At 47.1% G+C, this 20,254-nt stretch overlaps 1 protein-coding gene across 7 annotated transcripts in view; it reads left to right on the forward strand.

The window, feature by feature from the left end:
* Positions 1-14,197, forward strand: part of DAG1 (dystroglycan 1) — a 104,373-nt gene extending 90,176 nt beyond the window's left edge. For all 7 annotated transcript variants that reach the window (XM_038410660.2, XM_038410657.2, XM_038410658.2 and 4 more), the window contains one exon: positions 9,260-14,197. In XM_038410660.2, the coding sequence (XP_038266588.1) occupies positions 9,260-11,668 (2,409 nt within the window). In that variant the 3' untranslated portion in view covers positions 11,669-14,197. The remainder of the gene's footprint in view (positions 1-9,259) is intronic.
* The last annotated feature ends 6,057 nt before the right edge of the window (positions 14,198-20,254 follow it).

The raw sequence follows: 20,254 nt of genomic DNA on the forward strand, positions 1-20,254 counted from the left end.
GAGCACCTTTCTTGAAGAAATGTCCTTCAGGAACAGTGAGAGCTTTCAGGCTCTGCCTCTCATAGAGTTAATGCTCTGGCCACCATTTCTGCTGTCTCCTCCTGTCCACCTAGTCACCACTTCCTGAAGTAGGAAACCATGAAGCTCACAACCCTAGGCCCTAGGATAGCATGCCCCCTAATGCCAGCTCTGTCACTGTGACACGTAGGATTCCACTGCGTCCCTCACAGTGCCTCTGGGCAGAATGGATCTTGTGAGATGAAATTATTCCAGAGTGTGGAAATGCTTTTTCAAATCAATTCCCCTCCGCCCCAGGAAATTACATGGGAAAAACAGTGTTAATGTTCAGCTCAGGAAGGCTGAACAAGAAATGGTCTCAAGTTGCAGTAGGGGAGGTCTAGGTTGGATATTAGGAAACCCTATTTCACTAGGAGGGTGGTGAAGCACTGGAATGGGTTACCTAGGGAGGTGGTGGAATCTCCATCCTTAGAGGTTTTTACGGCCCAACTTGACAAAGCCCTGGCTGGGATGATTTAGTTGGTGTTGGTCCTGCTTTGAGCAGGGGATTGAACTAGATGACCTCCTGAGGTCTCTTCCAACCCTAATATTCTATGATTCTAAGGCTATAACTCTGGTAAATCCCACATTTAAACTCTGCCCCAGACATGTATGCATTACTGGTACACCTGAGTACTGACCATTTATCAAACACAATACAACATCCAGCCATGTAAGGTTCATCTCGTGAACTGTGCAGTGAAAGAGGCAACATTTGCTTTGCAGCTTGTATAGAAATAATTTTCCTGGACATTCTGGCATGGCCAGAGTGGTCCACAGTCGCAAAAAAAGTAGAGTTATGGGAAAGATTGTGTGTTGGAGTAATAGCATGTGATCATGTAATTAGAGTGTATTGTCATGTGCACACAAGGACCGGAGTTAAAGTTGCATGTGCAGCCTTAATTTACATTTCCCAACATGTGTTAACCATGAACTGTAAAACTCTCTTATCCTCAAGTTTGTATGTTGGAATTTAAATAGTTTGAAGCAATGCTGCCAGAAGAACCAGATTCTTTAGGCTGCCATTTACATGCTTAAATTTACTAAAAACTTTGCCTTAACTTAATTCCAATTTCTGCCCTCCCCCACTCCATATGTAGCCCCTTGGAAATCAGTGATTAATTTTGTCATGAATAAGGGTGGTACAATCTGACTCAGGCTTTTGCATTCAGTTTAAACTAAATCTCATTATCTTTTCTCTTCCTGGCTTCTGAACCTTGTGGAGACCATGCAAAATTCCCGTTGCTTTTGTGAAATGCATGCATGGGTAAGGTGGCTTCCCTCACATCCTAGATGTGAGGTAGGGGACAGTAACCTCAGCCACTCCTCCCCCTTAACCTGTGGCCTCACTCCCTTTTCCCTGTGCGACTCTGCTTTCTGGCAGGCTGATAACGTGACTTAGGGTGGGGGACAGGAGACATTCCGCTACAGCTGACCTATCACTAGCTTCATTGACCATGCTGCCTGTACCTGGTATCTGATGGTAACCTGGCAATGTGCTGCACAGATGCTTTACCTGGGGACTAGAGCAATATCTTGGGCCTGTGCTCTTGAAGGCTGCACTTGCCATGCTGAGCTCAGGTAAAGAGCAGCACTCCCCTTCAGGCTGGGTGTTTTTCTCTGCCTTGCTGCAGTGCACATGAACGGTGGGAAAATTTGCCATAAAAATGCCTCTTTCCCCAAGGCAGATGGGCAGCTATACAGAGGATGGATTAGGGCATGATCTCCTATGTCTACACATCTCAGAGCTGAATTCCAGGCAGCTAACACAGACTGCTCACTCCCCACCGTGACTTAGAATCATTGAATATCACAGAATATCAGGGTTGGAAGGGACCTCAGGAGGTCATCTAGTCCAACCCCCTGCTCAAAGCAGGACAAATCCCCAACTAAATCATTCCAGCCAGGACTTTGTCAAGCCTGACCTTAAAAACCTCTAAGGAAGGAGATTCCACCACCTCCCTAGGTAACGCATTCCAGTGCTTCACCACCCTCTTAGTGAAAAAGTTTTTCCTAATATCCAACCTAAACCTCCCCCACTGCAACTTGAGACCATTACTCCTTGTTCTGTCTTCTGCTACCACTGAGAACAGTCTAGACCCATCCTCTTTGGAACCCTCTTTCAGGTAGTTGAAAGCAGCTATCAAATCCCCCCTCATTCTTCTCTTCTGCAGACTAAACAATCCCAGTTCCCTCAGTCTCTCCTCATAAGTCATGTGTTCCAGTCCCCTAATCATTTTTGTTGCCCTCCGCTGGACTCGTTCCAATTTTTCCACATCCTTCTTGTAGTGTGGGGCCCAAAACTGGACACAGTATTTCAGATGAGGCCTCACCAATGTCGAATCATGTTCCTTAATCTGCTGGCAATGCCCCTACTTATACATCCCAAAATGCCATTGGCCTTCTTGGCAACAAGGGCACACTGTTGACTCATATCCAGCTTCTTGTCCACTGTAACCCCTAGGTCCTTTTCTGCAGAACTGCTACCTAGTCATTCGGTCCCTAATCTGTAGCGGTGCATGGGATTCTTCCGTCCTAAGTGCAGGACTCTGCACTTGTCCTTGTTGAACCTCATCAGATTTCTTTTGGCTCAATCCTCTAATTTGTCTAGGTCCCTCTGTTTCCTATCCCTACCCTCCAGCGTATCTACCTCTCCTCCCAGTTTAGTGTCATCTGCAAACTTGTTGAGGGTGCAATCTACGCCATCCTAGATCATTAATGAAGATATTGAACAATACTGGCCCGAGGACCGAACCTTGGAGCACTCCACTTGATACCGGCTGCCAACTAGACTAGACAAAACGTCCATTGCTTTCCCCTCATCCACAGAGCCAGTTATCTCATCATAGAAGGCAATTTGATTAGTCAGGCATGACTTGCCCTTGGTGAATCCATGCTGACTGTTCCTGATCACTTTCCTCTCCTCTAAGTGACTTGGGAGGATCCATCAGCAGCCTGGTGCAGGCCACTACTTTGGCTTGGTTCCTTGTCTCAGAATCTGTGTCTCTGGATTTCCTGCTCCAATTCATTGACACCTGAGTTATGTGCCACACAGCATTCTAACTATTTTAATATCTGCCCAGTGCAGCTGCTGCCTTTGTGAGCAAATGTCTCATGCTATGCTTTCCTGCCATGTCTGCTCTCACAAAAATGGGAGCCCACTGTTCCCCACAAGTGGTAGCAGTGGTGCAAGCTGTGGAATAGAGAAGGAACAGGCTCAGTGGCTGTGGTTTAACTCCTGTGCTCAGTCTACACTACAGTTTCCATCATTGCTATTCCCGGGGGAAATTGCAGATCCTAATTTTACTCTAGTAGACTCAGCCACATAAACCTGTGTTGCCCTCAGTAGCTAATATGGTGACATCGCAGGACAGAATCAGGCTGTGACCAACCAAAGGGAGCCACATGGCTGCATGTAAGAGGTGTGGCAGGAGCAGCAGCCCCTAAGGAAAAAGGGGAATGTCTCAAATACCTGTGAGGGAAGGGAAGAGAACTGATCAGGGGAAAGACAATTAAGGTGAGTAGCACCTCTCTGCAGACACTCAGACAGTAGGTCACTGGGAAGGAGGTGAACATCCATATGACTTGGATCTCTGATGCTGCTCTCTGCTGCCACTGGGTGAAGAGTTGGGTTGTGTATTGTGGGAGGCAATCATGAAAACTCAAACTCCATAGCAGCAGCTGCTATTTTCTTGGAGCTGAGATCCACTCAAAATGTGGGTAAAATTAAGATCTGCATCCAAAAAGAAATGGTATTAAAAGAACATTAAGGCTGCACAGTCAAGCTCTTAAAAGTTAGGAAATGCCAGAATTTGGGTTGCTCTTGCAACCTGAAATGGCCCCCTTGTGCATTTGCACTATGCTCCAGTCTTTAATTATAGGATTGCATCCTGTTTTTTCTACATTCAGTGCACAGCATTGATGGTGAACGAGGCAGAGCTGGGTAGTGATTCAGGAAGCCAGTATAAGGTGTAGGTGCTCAGGCCATCGGAAGAATCGGGCCCTGGGGGGTCTCAAGTTACACACCCAAAATCAGTGAATACTTTTGCAAATGTTAACCTTAATCTTGCTGTAAAATGGAAATAACAGAATTGTGACAACAGATTCATTGTTTGTGAGATATTTGTACCACAGTGATGAGTGCCACAGAGAAATCAGTTCTACATTCAGTGCAGGTTTCGGGTGGTGTGCAGTGTATAAGATATTGGAACGCACAATGAGGATAAAATGAAATATTAAGTAGTTGCCTCATTCTCTGAACATCATCCATATTATGCACTGCTTGAGGCATGGGTCCTGTGGAAAAAAGTGATTGTGTAAGTAAAGGCTATATCCAAATTGAATAAATGCGAGGGCAGAATTAAGGTTGTACAGGCATCCCTAATTCTGGCACTTCCTAACTTGGGAGCACTTGACTTTTCAGCTCTAATATTTTTAACACTGTTATAAGCACAGACATGCTGGGTCAAACCAATGGTCCATCTAGCCCAGTATCCTGTCTTCCGACAGTGGCCGGTGCCAGGTTCTTCAGAGGGAATAACCGAAACAGGTAGTCCTCAAGTGATCCAGCCCCTGACACCCATTCCTAGCTTCTGGTAAAGAGAGACTTAGGACCACCCAGAGCATGGGATTGCATCATAGAAGATGAGGGTTTGAAGGGACCTCAGGACATCATCTAGTTCAACCCCCTGCTCAAAGCAGGACCAACCCCAACTAAATCATCCCAGCCAGGGCTTTGTCAAGCCGGGCCTTAAAAACTCTAAGGATGTAAATTCCACTACCTCCCTGGGTAACCCATTCCAGAGCTTCACTACCTCCTAGTGAAATAGGTTTTTTTTCTAATATCCAACCTAGACCTCCCCCACTGCAACTTGACAATATTGCTCCTTGTTCTGTCATCTGGTACCACTGAGAACAGTCTAGATCCATCCTCTTTGGAACCCCCTACAGGTAGTTGAAGGGTGCTATCAAATCCCCCCCTCACTCTTCCCTGCTGCAGGCTAAAAAAGCCCAGTTCCCTCAGCCTCTCCTCATAAGTCATGTGCCACAGCCCCCTAATCATTTTTGTTGACCTCCACTGGACTCTCTTGGATATCCCTGCCCATCTTGGCTAGGTAAATTCTATGGAAAACATAATACATGCAAATAAAATGTTATGTTGAGACTTAGCTTTGTATTTAAAGACTTGACTTCATGTGTCAGATCTGCTCTCAGGGGACAGCACTTTGCAGCTAGCTGCCAGAATATGTATCCAAATTCTAAAACTAGGTAGAAAGCTTAGGTCAGCAGGAGATGAGGCCTGTTAGCGCAGGCCCAGCACTGCCACTGGGTTACTGCGCTTTCTCTGCTCACAATAGGGTACAAAGCAATGTGCATAATTTCACTGTTAGTTGAACAGCGGAGTAAAGAGCTGTGAAAAGTCAGAGGTAGCAAGAGTCAGACCCATTGGTTTGAATTGTAAATGGAAAAGGATTTCTGTTAGTCAAGCTGCTAATCATTGATAGTCTTTCCTCTGCTTGCTGCAGTCTCTAGGGCTTTTCGGTGGTGCATGTCATGTCTGCTCTTGTCACACATGAAGGGAATTGTCACCCACCGGCCTGGTAAGATACTAGGTATTCTCCTTACCACACAGATGGGGAGCTGAGGCCCAGAGAGGTCAAAAGTCACACAATGAGTCTGGTCAAGCCCTGAATTGAACACATCTCCTGAGTTCCAGTCCAGTGCTTTAGCCATGAAGCTTTCCTTCTGGTTTGCTGTCTAGGCCATCCCTGTCTGTCTTGACCCTAAATCCCACTGCAGATGAGAGGGGGAGGAGCTGAGAAGGTTGGAGAAGGCAGAAGCCCTGCTTACAACACCTAATAATATCGTCAGGTTTCAGAGCAGTAGCCGTGTTAGTCTGTATTCGCAAAAAGAAAAGGAATACTTGTGGCAATTTAGAGACTAACAAATGTATTTGAGCATAAGCTACAGCTCACGAAAGTTTATGCTCAAATACATTTGTTAGTCTCTAAGATGCCACAAGTACTCCTTTTCTTTTTGCTAATATAGTCAGTGAGTAATGACTGATCTTGGTGCTTTTTCATTCAGCTATCCTAAAGCAAGAGACCTCGTGCTCGGTAGCCAGCTCCAGCATTCCAACCCTCTCTTTGCAACTGCTCTCAAACCTCATGTGCATTCCTACAGTCTGCAAGGCTGCCTTGTCCAGCTATGTGTTCTGACAGATTATGAAATATGTGTGAGCTATACAGAATTGCAGAGATATGAAAATGGCCTTCTTGGAGAGAGCTTAAACACATCACTGCGTTAGGCTGCAGCAAACCCAGCAGGCTCGAGGGAACCCGAGTATCTCCCTGTGCACAGGGACACCTCGCAGTGGCGAGAGGAAGCTGCTTGTAGCATTAGAAACTGCAGGCTGGAGTAGTGGGAGTTGCAACTTAATTCTTGCATCACTCTGCTGCCTCCTAGCTCTCATTGAGCTCTGTGTAGGCTTTCTTAGGTGTTAAAAGAACAGGAGTACTTGTGGCACCTTAGAGACTAACAAATTTGTTAGAGCATAAGCTTTCTTGGGCTTATGCTCTAATAAATTTGTTAGTCTCTAAGGTGCCACAAGTACTCCTTTTCTTTTTGCGGATACAGACTAACACGGCTGCTACTCTGAAACTAGATGTTAAAGTGCTGCTTGGGGAGGGGATCTGCTATGAATTGTAGCTGTGGTTCTCAGTTCTTCAACAACAGAATCCACCACTCGCTGCAGGGTCATGTTTCAACATCTGCGTTGGTGTCTTCAAAGCTACAATTCTTGTCCTTCCAGAGGTGAAAGACTCCTCCACACAGCCAGTGTAAAGCCAGCATGCATGTGAGGCCATGTACCAGCATAGGAAGGGATGGTGTGCTCAGCTACACAGAGAGCTTGCAGTGTAACTATGGGATTTAATCCACTTAATATCAAAATAAATAATGAGAGGGAAATGGTGCCAAAGTATCCACTTCCTTGTTTGAGTCAGTACAAACTGCCACTTCGCTGCAGAACCTCAGGGCTTGCTGCATAGTCAGAGGGAAATGGGAGTAGCAGTAGCCTTGCAAACAGTGCGTCACAGTATGTCAGGCCTGCTCTTCATTGTGAATGGAGGGAAGTGGCCATAACACACACAGAACATGAGCTGCCACAACTTGAGTGGGTGCTGGAAGCACACAACTGCCGCCTAGCAGGTGCAGTTGGTGTCCTGTAAGTGGGAGCCGAGTACCTGGGCTTCGGAGCAGGCAGGAATGGGTACAGAAGTAGATACTGTGGCTTTGCACATGTGGTTTTTCCTTATATGTGGGGGGAGGTGGAAGCACCTTGGCATCTCTCCAGACTGTCAGCTGTGCTGATGACAAACAGCTTGCAGTGAAAGCAAAGTCCTTGTAACATAGAATGATTGGCAAAGTGAGGCATGCTGTCTGCTGGCTAACATTTCAGAACAAACTAAGAACTTCTCACTAAATGAACAAAATGGCTAGGAGATCTTGGGGGAAATAGCTTTATTTATGTCTCTCCCCTCTTGTGCCCCACATGGAGATGTGTATGGTCAGGGTTATCTGAGAGCTGCAGGGCAGGTGTGTGCTGGGAAGATGAGAGTGGAAGACTGGTAGGAATCGCATCAAAAGTACATTGGAAAGAGCTGGTGTGATTAGGTGCACTTACCTTTAACTTGATCTTCCTTCTCAGCACATGGCAGTTCATCTTCACTTACATTAACTTTTCACTCCTAAATTAGACAACAGGATTTCAAGGAAAGACTCAGGTTAGTGATCCACTAACCATGGCCCCAAGTCACTCAACAAATAACAAAATAGCGTCCAATATTAACTTACAGGAAAGCAGCAAATGAAATGTTCCGAATTCTCGGGTACAGGGGGCCAGGCCAGAGCACACTTTTGTTTCTGTTCTAGGGAAGTCAAACTCCTGAATAGTAGGCTCGTTTTGAATAGGAGGACTGACTCCTATCAAATGGCTTGAACCTTTTGTACAAACTAGTGATTGTCAAGTACAGGTTAACAGCGATCAGTCATGCCACCTGGTTTCATTCTCCACTGCTGTGTGCCTCTGCGCTTCACAGGTAAGTGCTGCCATGCTGATCTGGTGGCCCTCACTTTGTCCTGGTGTAAATGGCCACACAAGGAGTATGGGGAGGCAGTGGAGAGTCAGGCCTCTGGTCCTCTCAGGAGGATGGAAAGCCAAGGGCAGAACCCTTTCATTGGAAATAGCAGTATGGTGTTAATGATTCATTTCTGTTGTTATCAAGAGCTAAACATGAAAAGGGCAACTGGCATGTTAGTCGCCCCAGTGACAGGAGATCCTTGTGAGCCTCAGATGAGGACATGAGCTAAGTGGATATGCCTTATTTTCCTTCTGGGCATCTTAGGTTTGTAGAAGACTTCAGAAAGAAGATGAACTGTGACAAAGTCAGAAAACTTACTAGCTTAATCAGTACTGTTGTGAGGAAGATCTTTCTTTAATAGCTTAATTCAGAGCCACTTGGACTCTGGCATCTGAATTTGTGGTTCTACTAGGTATTTGTAGCTCAGATAGTGCTGGAATAATAAAACATTTCAGCTTCATAGTTCTACACATCAACTAGACACTTTTGGCTGGCCCATGCCAGCCAACTCGGGCTCGTTGGTCTTGGGCTGCAGGACTGTCTCGTTGCTGTGTAGACTTCCAGTCTCCGGTGCCTTCAAGGTGGAAGGGTCCCAGAGATCAGACTCCAGCCTGAGCCCAGAAGTCTACACAGTAATGGAACAGCCCAAGCCCCGCGAGCCTGAGTTGACTGTCATGGGCCAGCTCTGGGTGTCTTGCTGTGTAACCAAACCCTGGAATTGCACTTGAGCCTTAGCAGAAAATAACATACTTATCCCATATAGTGGTGCCTACTGGTACTTGGGAGCTTACATCATGGAGACGAGTCCTTTGACGAAGTATTTTTAAAAACCTACTGGGTTTGCTTCTCTGTTCAGGCCACTTCAGTGTTTTGGGGGCAGATGCATGCAATAAAAATCAATCTTGGTATTCTGGCTAGAAATTTACCTTTTACGCCTGTTGTGCTTACAAGATCAGTTGTTGAAAGCCTGTAACATAAACATTGATTGTGATCAAATTGGTCTCTTTACTATTTTCTAAAAGTCAGCAGTACCTTACCATACCTCTCCTTCTCTTCTATAGATATCTGAAGCGGGGAAAGACTCCTTGCCTTCTTGGTTGCATTGGGAACCGAAGAGTAGCACCTTGGAAGGTCTGCCCCTGGATACTGACAAGGGTGTGCATTACATCTCAGTGAATGCAGGGCAGCTGGAGCCCAATGGAAGTTATGTGCCCCAAACCATCAATGTCTTTTCCATTGAGGTTCACCCTGAAGACCACAGTGAACCTCAGTCAGTACGAGTGACTTCCCAAGACCAGAATGAGGCAGCACCATTCATGTGTGGCACAGAGGAACCAGTCACAATCCTGACTGTAATTTTGGATGCTGACTTAACAAAAATGACACCAAAGCAAAGGGTTGAACTTTTAAACCGAATGAAACGTTTTTCAGAGGTGGAACTTCATAACATGAAGTTGGTTCCTGTTGTAAATAATAGACTCTTTGACATGTCAGCCTTCATGGCTGGGCCTGGAAATGCGAAGAAGGTGGTGGAAAATGGGGCCTTACTCTCATGGAAATTGGGATGTTCTTTGAGTCAAAATAGTGTTCCCAACATCAACAATGTTGAAGCTCCTGCTAAAGAAGGTGCCATGTCTGCCCATCTTGGCTACCCTGTTGTTGGCTGGCACATTGCTAACAAGAAACCTCATCTTCCTAAGAGGATAAGGCGGCAGATCAATGCCACCCCTACACCTGTCACTGCCATCGGGCCACCTACAACTGCTATCCAAGAACCACCAACCAGAGTTGTTCCCACCCCCACATCCCCAGCCATTGCTCCACCCACAGAAACAACGGCTCCTCCAGTAAGAGAACCTATACCGTTACCTAGGAAACCTACAGTTACTATTAGAACAAGAGGAGCCATTGTTCAGACACCAACTCTAGGACCAATTCAGCCAACCAGAGTAGTAGAAGCCACCAGTACTATCCCTGGGCAGATTCGCCCAACGATGACTGGATATGTAGAGCCTACTGCTGTGGTTACACCACCCACAACCACTACTAAGAAACCAAGAGTCACCATTCTGAAACTAGGCACACCATCAACAACAGATTCCTCTACAGTTACAACTCGAAGGCCTACCAGAAGACCCAAAACGCCTCGACCTACCAAGCCCCCTGGCACGACCAGATCACCAATCACTAAGTTGCAAACCCCCTCTCCTCCAACCCGCATACGCACTACCATTAGTGGACCTTCCCGTGTGTGGGAGCCAAATGAGCCGCCAAGGCTGACAAACCACATTGACAGGGTGGATGCATGGGAAGGCACTTACTTTGAAGTTAAAATACCTTCCGATACGTTCTATGATAAAGAAGACACCACTACAGATAAACTGCAATTGACTCTAAAGCTGAAAGAGCAGAAAATGGTGGAAGAAAACTCCTGGGTCCAGTTCAATAGCACTAGTCAACTAATGTATGGAATGCCTGATCACAGCCACATAGGTAAGCATGAGTATTTCATGTATGCCACGGACAAAGGTGGCCTCTCTGCAGTGGATGCTTTTGAAATACATGTTCACAAACGGCCACATGGGGACAAGTCTCCAGTTAAATTCAAAGCCAAATTCCATGGAGACCACAATGCAGTGGCCACTGACATCAATAAGAAGATTCAGTTGATAAAGAAGCTGGCTTTTGCATTTGGTGACCGGAACAGCAGCACCATTACCTTACAGAACATCACCAAGGGCTCCGTTGTAGTGGAGTGGACAAACAACACTCTGCCTCTGGACCCGTGCCCGAAAGAACAGATCAGAGCCTTAAGCAAAAGAATCTCTGATGACTATGGTGGTCCTAGCCCAGCCTTCTCCAATGCCTTAGAGCCAGAGTTCAGGCCCATAAACATTTCAGTGGTTGGCTCTGGCAGCTGCAGGCACATTCAATTTATTCCAGTGGCTAGAGATAGCAGGATTATCTCTGAAGCTACCCCGACGTTGCTGGCAGGTAAAGACCCCGAGAAGAGCAGTGAGGATGACGTGTACCTGCACACTGTGATCCCTGCTGTGGTGGTCGCTGCTATCCTGCTGATCGCTGGCATCATTGCAATGATCTGTTATCGCAAGAAGAGAAAAGGCAAACTCACCATTGAAGATCAGGCCACCTTCATCAAGAAGGGAGTGCCGATCATATTCGCAGATGAGCTGGATGACTCCAAACCTCCCCCTTCCTCCAGCATGCCCCTGATTCTTCAGGAGGAGAAAGCCCCTCTTCCCCCCCCAGAGTACCCAAACCAGAACATGCCAGAGACTACCCCCTTGAACCAGGACACCATCGGGGAATATACTCCATTGCGGGATGAAGACCCCAATGCACCTCCATACCAGCCTCCCCCACCTTTCACAGCACCCATGGAGGGTAAAGGCTCCCGCCCGAAGAACATGACCCCCTACAGGTCTCCACCTCCATATGTTCCCCCTTAATGAACAAAAGATTCTTTGCGGAGTAGGGGCCTCTAGTCCCGTGCCAGGGTTGTCTGTAGGGACTGATGGCCTGCAAATCCATTGCCAACCAGAAACACCACTCAGAATCCCAAACCGCAGCCAGCCCCTCTCCGGAAATGTTCGCTCACCAGAGTGCTGGGGAGACTTCGGGACACTGATTTTATTTTTGCCTAACAGCTTTTATTTTATTTTATTCATAGAAAATTCTTCTTGGCTCAAATGTATTTCTGACGGCAGGCTTCTCAATGCATCCACAGACTGGTGAAAAGGGAGAGGGATGGCTGGATGTGCAGGCAGCACAGGGGGTGGCACTCTGAGGCTCTGCTGTTTTTGCCTTTAACACTAACTGTACTGTTTTTTTGTTGTTTTTTTTTTCTATTCACGTGTGTCTAGCAACAGGACATAACATGAAAGATAGCCTACAAATAATGACATTTAAGGACTTTCTGAAGTCAAGGCTGAGTTTTTACATTTATTCTGCTGTTTACCTAAAGTTGTCTGTGTAGTTTTGGGGATGGGGGAGGGGAAGTACTTTGCTAAAAATCAGCTCTAGAGGTGTTTCAAACCCAGTTAGAGGATGGACCCAGCCAGTGTTTTTAGCAGAGGAATCCTATTTTTTCACGTATTGTAAAATTGTCATTAGCCTGGGTGTGGGCACCCTTTGCCAAGCGTCCAGGAAACTCCCTGCCCCCACATAGGCTGTTGCTGGCCTGCCAAGATCACCCTGCCCGTCCCCATGCTGCTGGAGAACAGAACTTGGTGCCTCAGAACAGCCTGGAAAACATCCATTGGGTAACAGAGAGTGGGGCTCAGTCACGCTCAGAGAGGCAGCATCTCCACGGTGGGCTGCATGGTTGTGATGTGGACAGGCCAGCAATGGGGGGCTCTGCCAGGAATGGGAGAAGGTTTTATACTGCCCCACTTCTCCATGTAAGTAGTGAGTGCTGGGGTTTGACACACTTTGAGGTGTTTTGGCAAAGATGCAATATTTTTATGTAGTGCGTTGCTATCTCCTCACTTCTCCTTGAGCATAGTATTGGCACAGCTTCTCATCCATCCCCTCTTGCTGTCCCAACCCACTTGTTCTGCACCACGCTCACGCGCACATTACGCTGGCGGTTGGGATCTCCGAAGTGCCAGAAATGGCTCAGAGTAAAACTCTCAAAACTAATTTTTTACTAAATTTTTGATAAAGCCTCAAATTGTTTTATTAAAAAATAATTAAAAATGGTAATGCTGACTGCAGTTTGTACGAGCTTAGCTTCATAGTATCAATTCCATGGGACTGACTGCTTTGCTCATTTTGAGTTCTGTCTCTTAGTCATTGTTAAATATTAGAGCCATGTCTAGGTTTCTTGCCTTTTTAAAATGAACTTCCATCATCTGTCCTGCAAGGTTGGGGTTGCCCTGTAGGCTGCTCCTGTGCTTTTTTCCTTTGAACTAAATCATTTTAAGCATGGATTTTTCTTGACCGTTTGAGAACTATTTTTGGTACATTTAAAGGGAGGAAAAACCCCTTGCAATAATGTGGCCCTGCCCTGGCCGGGGCTGGCTGGGCAGGTTCTGGCTGACTTTGCACACCAAACAGACACTTTAAGCCATATTGACTGTTTTGCAAAGTATGTTTGTGTGCGGACGTGGCCAAGTTACACACCAGTAGGTGACTGGAGAAAATGACCTTCACCTCTTAATTGCTAGGCTGGCATTTCCCATCATCCCTTTTCTCGACTTCAAGGGAGTTTGCCTGTCAAAAGCAAACACTAGTCTAATCTTGTTAGGGCCTTAGCTCAGCAGTCTCTGCTTCTGCACCTGCAGGGGGGTGGGAGGAGTGAGGTCGGGGTGGCTGCAAAGTGCACCCCAGGCAGGGTTTTAGTGGTGCTGGCTTTACGCCACACCAACTGTGACTCCTCCCCCACTCCCCCTTGCAGGAGTGCTGGAGCTGAGCAGGCTTCCTAGGAGAGTACTGGCCCATCTTTTCCTCTCTGGCAATAGGGGGAGTGGGAGTGTCGTCACCCAGATGCTCTGCTGGCTTTGTGCTGCGCCTAGAGCTGTGTCTGGAAGCCCGTTGCAGCTGGGAGTAGATTGGGAGGGCTGAGCTGGCAGCGGTGCATTTTGGATGCCTCTCCAGCAGGCCTGAAGTTATCCCCACACGTGCAAGTTGGAACAGGCTCCCAAACAGTGCTGTTGTCCCTAGCAACTGCAGCCTCTCCATACTGGCCATGCGCAGGCGCACATATGTCAGGCCTGGGCCTACCTGTCACCATAGAAACTGGAGGCGAAGGGGCAGTGAACAGAATAATAATAATGGCATTCTCAGCGGCCGCCTTCCCCTTAGCACCAGTGCTGTTTGTTTATGCCACTAGACACTGTAATGGTGAAAGAGACTTGTATTAAAAAGTGTTCAACAACTACTGCTGTGTTTTTATTCCTTGTATGATTATTTTAAAGATGTTTTCTGTATTCTGTAAAGAATCCTATCAACTAAATAAACCCGTGTACTTTACTACACCACAGTGGGCTCACGCACTCTTCCTCCGCTGCTGGCTGCAATCGTAAGGCGTCACCCACCCAGCAGGCTTCTGGGGCAGAGAGCTGCAGAGCAACTGCTGTGGTGGAATTTCAGGCCCAGCAGGGCTTGGGGGCAGCTCTCCGAGGGTATTCTGCCGCTAGCTCTGGGACGTGGGGGCTTTTACTAAGAGCTGCTGGCTTGCCCTCAGTTGTACCTGGCGCTGCAAGGCAGGTGTGTAACTGTCTGTCTGTTTAGATGAGAGCCTCTCCCATTTGTGCACTCTCTAGATCAGAGTGAAGCAGACAGAGAATACAAGCACTTGAGTTACTGCAGGGAATCCCAGTCTGCTACCAGCGAGAGGTGCTGGGTACACATCAGACCCCCCACTGCCCTTAGGGCCATGGGTGTGACTCCCACTCATCCATCTGTGCAAGTCCATGGAGACTTGAGCCCTTAGCCCTTTATCTCCAGAGCAGAGCATGGGCAGCAGTGATGCCAATTCACCCCCATGCCATGCTGGGCCTTAGCCCTGGCCTGAGGGGCCAACTAGATGGAGACAGGAATCCCAGCCAGGATTTGCATGAGATTTTAACCAGTTCAGTGAAGCACTGATTTGAACACAGCCCAGTGGGGCTCTGTTCACGCAGCGGCTATTTGGCTGTTGTCACTAACTCAGCTGCTTGCAGAAAGTCGGTGGTTCACTCTCCACAGGGAATTGTATATTTGCTTTCCCTGTGTGCTCACAGCACAAACCTTGCTCATTCTATCAAAAACAAGACTGTGACCAATCACATTAAAGTAGCTGAGATTTCAAATGCTTGGTCACATTTTGAGAAAATGGGGATGTTTGTGCATCAATCACCTGTTCACAAGGACCCACTCAGCTCTAATTCAAGCTGCTGAGCACCTGGCATCTCAGGCCCACAGTGCTTGCCAGTCCATGCCCGACCCCCAGCTAATCAGAGCAGCTGGGCTGTGCCCTGGCAAGGCAGTGAAGGCCTAGCATACGATCAGTTCTGCCCCTGCCCTAGACTCAGACAAGTGAGGTGAAGCAAAAGGCTCCATACATTCCATTACTTTTCTCCACAACCTTGTGTACTCTGAACATGGCTTCCATCCACTGTGTGTGTCACGATACCAGCTCTACTGAACTACAGGGAAGCGTAGACCCAAAACTTCACTGGCACCAGAACAAGTTTGAGGGATAGGGAGAAGCCAGATGTGAGGAAAGGAGAGCTGCTGCCATTAGAGCAGGCAGAGAATCACTTCTGACTAGGGGAAAAAAAAAAAAGAGTACTTGTGGCACCTTAGAGACTAACAAATGTATTTGAGCATAAGCTTTCGTGAGCTACAGCTCACTTCATCGGATCCATGCCAGCTTATGCTCAAATACATTTGTTAGTCTCTAAGGTGCCACAAGTACTCCTTTTCTTTTTGCGGATACAGACTAACATGGCTGCTACTCTGACTTCTGACTAGATAACTTGTCGGTTTCCCAGGCTGAGGTTAATTAAAAAGCTGGAGAGACTGCGGCAGGGCCTAACTTCCCAGCCTTGCAAAGACATTGCACAGATGTTTCTCTGGCTGCTGGGCAGCTGGCTGAGGATATGGGCTTTAGCAAAACTGTGGTGTTCGTTCCCTGTCAGGACAATATGGACTCTGGAAAGGTGGGTAGTTGACAACCCAGCACAGCTGCTGCCTACTGCATTGAGCCACAGCGAGCTTGAATCTTTCTGCTCTTCTCCTTGGTGTATGGATCCTGTTCTCCCCGGAGGCTGGGCACTAGATTGGTCAGCAGGCCTTTAATCGTGTTGCAGCCAGAGGAAGGGAAGGGAGACTGAGAAAATGGAAGCTTAAAAAATAGTTTTTCAGCGTCATCTGTTACAAGGGTGAGTGGGGCACTCGGGGGCCGCTGTCTGTGTGCACCCCACTCCCCCTGCTTGTTAGATTATAGATATGCAGGCCTGCCTGTAAAGGCCTATACTTTAAGAACTTAGGTGTATTTTTATCACTTAGCTCGTTATAGAGGTATAAAACAAAGAATCAAAATCACAGTCCACCTGTGTATGAGCCTTCTCTCACTAGGATAGTCTGAGGCCTGGTTCTTAGGCTAAGGCCTTTGGCCAAGCAGCAGAGGCAGCCATAAACTTGGAAGCGTAAGGTCACATCCTCACATTCCAAACTTTGAGTCACATTAAAATAAGGTGCTATTGGGCTGTTAGGAATACACCTATCACCACCAGATAAAGATGGTTAAAGAAAACTTAGTTTGATAGGATGCTATCTGGCAAGAAATCACTTCTCACTAGTTGTGGTTGTGAAACCCTAATTTCTGTATGTTTTATCTTTATGGCCCTGATTTTTCTATTGTTAATCTGTCTGGTTCTCTAATTGTTTCTGTATACTGTATTACTAATTTTGCTAGGTGTAAGTTAATTAGGGTAGTAGGATATAATTAATTAGAGAATTATGTTATGGTATGTTAGGATTGGTTAGATAGATTTCAGTAAAATGACTGGTTAAGGTATAGCTGAGAATATTATTATATAAACTGGGGTCAAACAGGAAGTGGAAGGGAAAATTGGAATCATGCTTGCTAAGTGGGGAGGGAGGTAACGGGAATAGGGAACAGGGACACAGGCAAAGCTCTGCAGCATCAGAGCTGGGAAGGGGGACACTGGGGAACAGACTCTATTGGCGTATAGAGATAAGCATGACTGGTGTGAAGGGCTTCGAAATATGTTTCCTTGGAAATTAACCCCAATAAACATTGCATTGTCTGCACTTTGGACTTCTGGTCTTTTGCTGCTTGCTGTCTGCATGACAAGAACCAGTGAAGCGGGAGGGTTGAGGGAAAGCCCTCTAACATCTTGGTGCCATGACTCGGATGCATCACGTTGGACAGGTATGTAGCAGCCACGTAAGTCCCCCACCCCAACTGTCCGCACAGCTGCTTGGAGGGGGTTATGGCAGGCTCTCATGATGGTAGTTTCAGATCCTTGCAAGCTGGGGTAATGGTCTTTTTGGATAAGTGGTTACGGAAGAATCGGGGCCCATTCCAGGTGTGGGGGTCAACCTGGGATGAGATTAAGAAGGAAATGGGAGCAGTGTTGGGGACCCAGAGGGATGGGGGCTGGCTGAGGAGCCCACCTCCATGGTAAATGGGTAGTGGAAGGAGGTCCGTACCCATGGGGTAGGATGCCTTCCAGGGAAAGGAGTCACTTAAGTCCACTTTGCATCCGATAAAGTGAGCTATAGCTCATGAAAGCTTATGCTCAAATAAATTTGTTAGTCTCTAAGGTGCCACAAGTACTCCTTTTCTTTTTTTTAAGTCCACTTGTAAGAGGTTTGAAGTAAAGGCAGCATTATGGAAAGCTGCCAGTAATCTTTCAAGTTTGGTGCTACTCCAGCAAAGGCTACTGGAGGATGTGGAATAAAGTTAGGAGTGGTTAAAGATAATTTGGCAAACAGGGTTTGGAGTCAAAAGCAGAGTTAACAGACCACCTTAAGAGACAGGAGCTGGGACTTGCTCCTAGAGGAGTGGAGAGGGGAAAAAAAAGTTTCAAAGTGAAAAATGGCAGGGTCTGTAGGAGCAGGTAACAACCTCCACTCTTCTCCAAGAGCCAGGATAAAAACCTGGGGGTAAGGGTTCCCAAGTGTTTTAAACTTAGGGAGCCTGACACTTTGCTCAGAGCTAACTATATCCTTTTCTTCTTTTTCTTTCCTCCTCAGTTTGCTTAATTTGGTTGGAAGTTGTGAAAATGTTAAAAGGTAATGGTTGTGAAGCAAATTACACAAGAGGGTCAAGTGGCTACTACCACCACTATGTTTTTGTCCCCAGGAACCTTTATAGCTATTCTGAGGGGAAATAGGCCCTTTTCCCACAGAAATGGTCTGTAAAGGACTGCTTCTGAAACAAGACTGAAACAAGCAGGGAGAACTGGAGGTCCTGGTGATGTCAAGGAATTATGACGTAATTGGAATAACAGAGACTTGGTGGGATAACTCACATGACTGGAGTACAGTCATGGATGGTTATAAACTGTTCAGGAAGGACAGGCAGGGCAGAAAAGGTGGGGGAGTAGCACTGTATGTAAGGGAGCAGTATGACTGCTCAGAGCTCCGGTACGAAACTGTGGAAAAACCTGAGTGTCTCTGGATTAAGTTTAGAAGTGTGTGCAACAAGAGTGATGTCATGGTGGGAGTCTGCTATAGACCACCGGACCAGGGGGATGAGGTGGATGAGGCTTTCTTCCGGCAACTCACGGAAGCTACTAGATCGCATGCCCTGATTCTCATGGGTGACTTTAATTTTCCTGATATCTGCTGGGAGAGCAATACAGCAGTGCATAGACAATCCAGGAAGTTTTTGGAAAGCGTAGGGGACAATTTCCTGGTGCAAGTGCTAGGGGAGCCAACTAGGGGGAGCGCTTTTCTTGACCTGCTGCTCACAAACCGGGTAGAATTAGTGGGGGAAGCAAAAGTGGATGGGAATCTGGGAGGCAGTGACCATGAGTTGGTTGAGTTCAGGATCCTGACGCAGGGAAGAAAGGTAAGCAGCAGGATACGGACCCTGGACTTCAGGAAAGCAGACTTTGACTCCCTCAGGGAACAGATGGCCAGGATCCCCTGGGGGACTAACATGAAAGGGAAGGGAGTCCAGGAGAGCTGGCTGTATTTCAAGGAATCCCTGTTGAGGTTACAGGGACAAACCATCCCGATGAGTCGAAAGAATAGTAAATATGGCAGGCGACCAGCTTGGCTTAATGGTGAAATCCTAGCGGATCTTAAGCATAAAAAAGAAGCTTACAAGAAGTGGAAGGTTGGACATATGACCAGGGAAGAGTATAAAAATATTGCTCGGGCATGTAGGAAAGATATCAGGAGGGCCAAATGGCACCTGGAGCTGCAGCTAGCAAGAGATGTCAAGAGTAACAAGAAGGGTTTCTTCAGGTATGTTGGCAACAAGAAGAAAGCCAAGGAAAGTGTGGGCCCCTTACTGAATGAGGGAGGCAAGCTAGTGACAGAGGATGTGGAAAAAGCTAATGTACTCAATGCTTTTTTTGCCTCTGTTTTCACTAACAAGGTCAGCTCCCAGACTGCTGTGCTGGGCATCACAAAATGGGGAAGAGATGGCCAGCCCTCTGTAGAGATAGAGGTGGTTAGGGACTATTTAGAAAAGCTGGACGTGCACAAGTCCATGGGGCCGGACGAATTGCATCCGAGAGTGCTGAGGGAATTGGCGGCTGTGATTGCAGAGCCCTTGGCCATTATCTTTGAAAACTCGTGGCGAACGGGGGAAGTCCCGGATGACTGGAAAAAGGCTAATGTAGTGCCCATCTTTAAAAAAGGGAAGAAGGAGGATCCTGGGAACTACAGGCCGGTCAGCCTCACCTCAGTCCCTGGAAAAATCATGGAGCAGGTCCTCAAAGAATCAATCCTGAAGCACTTAGAGGAGAGGAAAGTGATCAGGAACAGTCAGCATGGATTCACCAAGGGAAGGTCATGCCTGACTAATCTAATCGCCTTTTATGATGAGATTACTGGTTCTGTGGATGAAGGGAAAGCAGTGGATGTATTGTTTCTTGACTTTAGCAAAGCTTTTGACACGGTCTCCCACAGCATTCTTGTCAGCAAGTTAAGGAAGTATGGGCTGGATGAATGCACTATAAGGTGGGTAGAAAGCTGGCTAGATTGTCGGGCTCAACGGGTAGTGATCAATGGCTCCATGTCTAGTTGGCAGCCGGTGTCAAGTGGAGTGCCCCAGGGGTCGGTCCTGGGGCCCGTTTTGTTCAATATCTTCATAAATGATCTGGAGGATGGTGTGGATTGCACTCTCAGCAAATTTGCGGATGATACTAAACTGGGAGGAGTGGTAGATACGCTGGAGGGGAGGGATAGGATACAGAAGGACCTAGACAAATTGGAAGATTGGGCCAAAAGAAATCTAATGAGGTTCAATAAGGATAAGTGCAGGGTCCTGCACTTAGGATGGAAGAATCCAATGCACCGCTACAGACTAGGGACCGAATGGCTCGGCAGCAGTTCTGCGGAAA

This window comes from Dermochelys coriacea, chromosome 7, assembly GCF_009764565.3.
Source record: "Dermochelys coriacea isolate rDerCor1 chromosome 7, rDerCor1.pri.v4, whole genome shotgun sequence".
NCBI classification, from domain to species: domain Eukaryota; kingdom Metazoa; phylum Chordata; order Testudines; family Dermochelyidae; genus Dermochelys; species Dermochelys coriacea.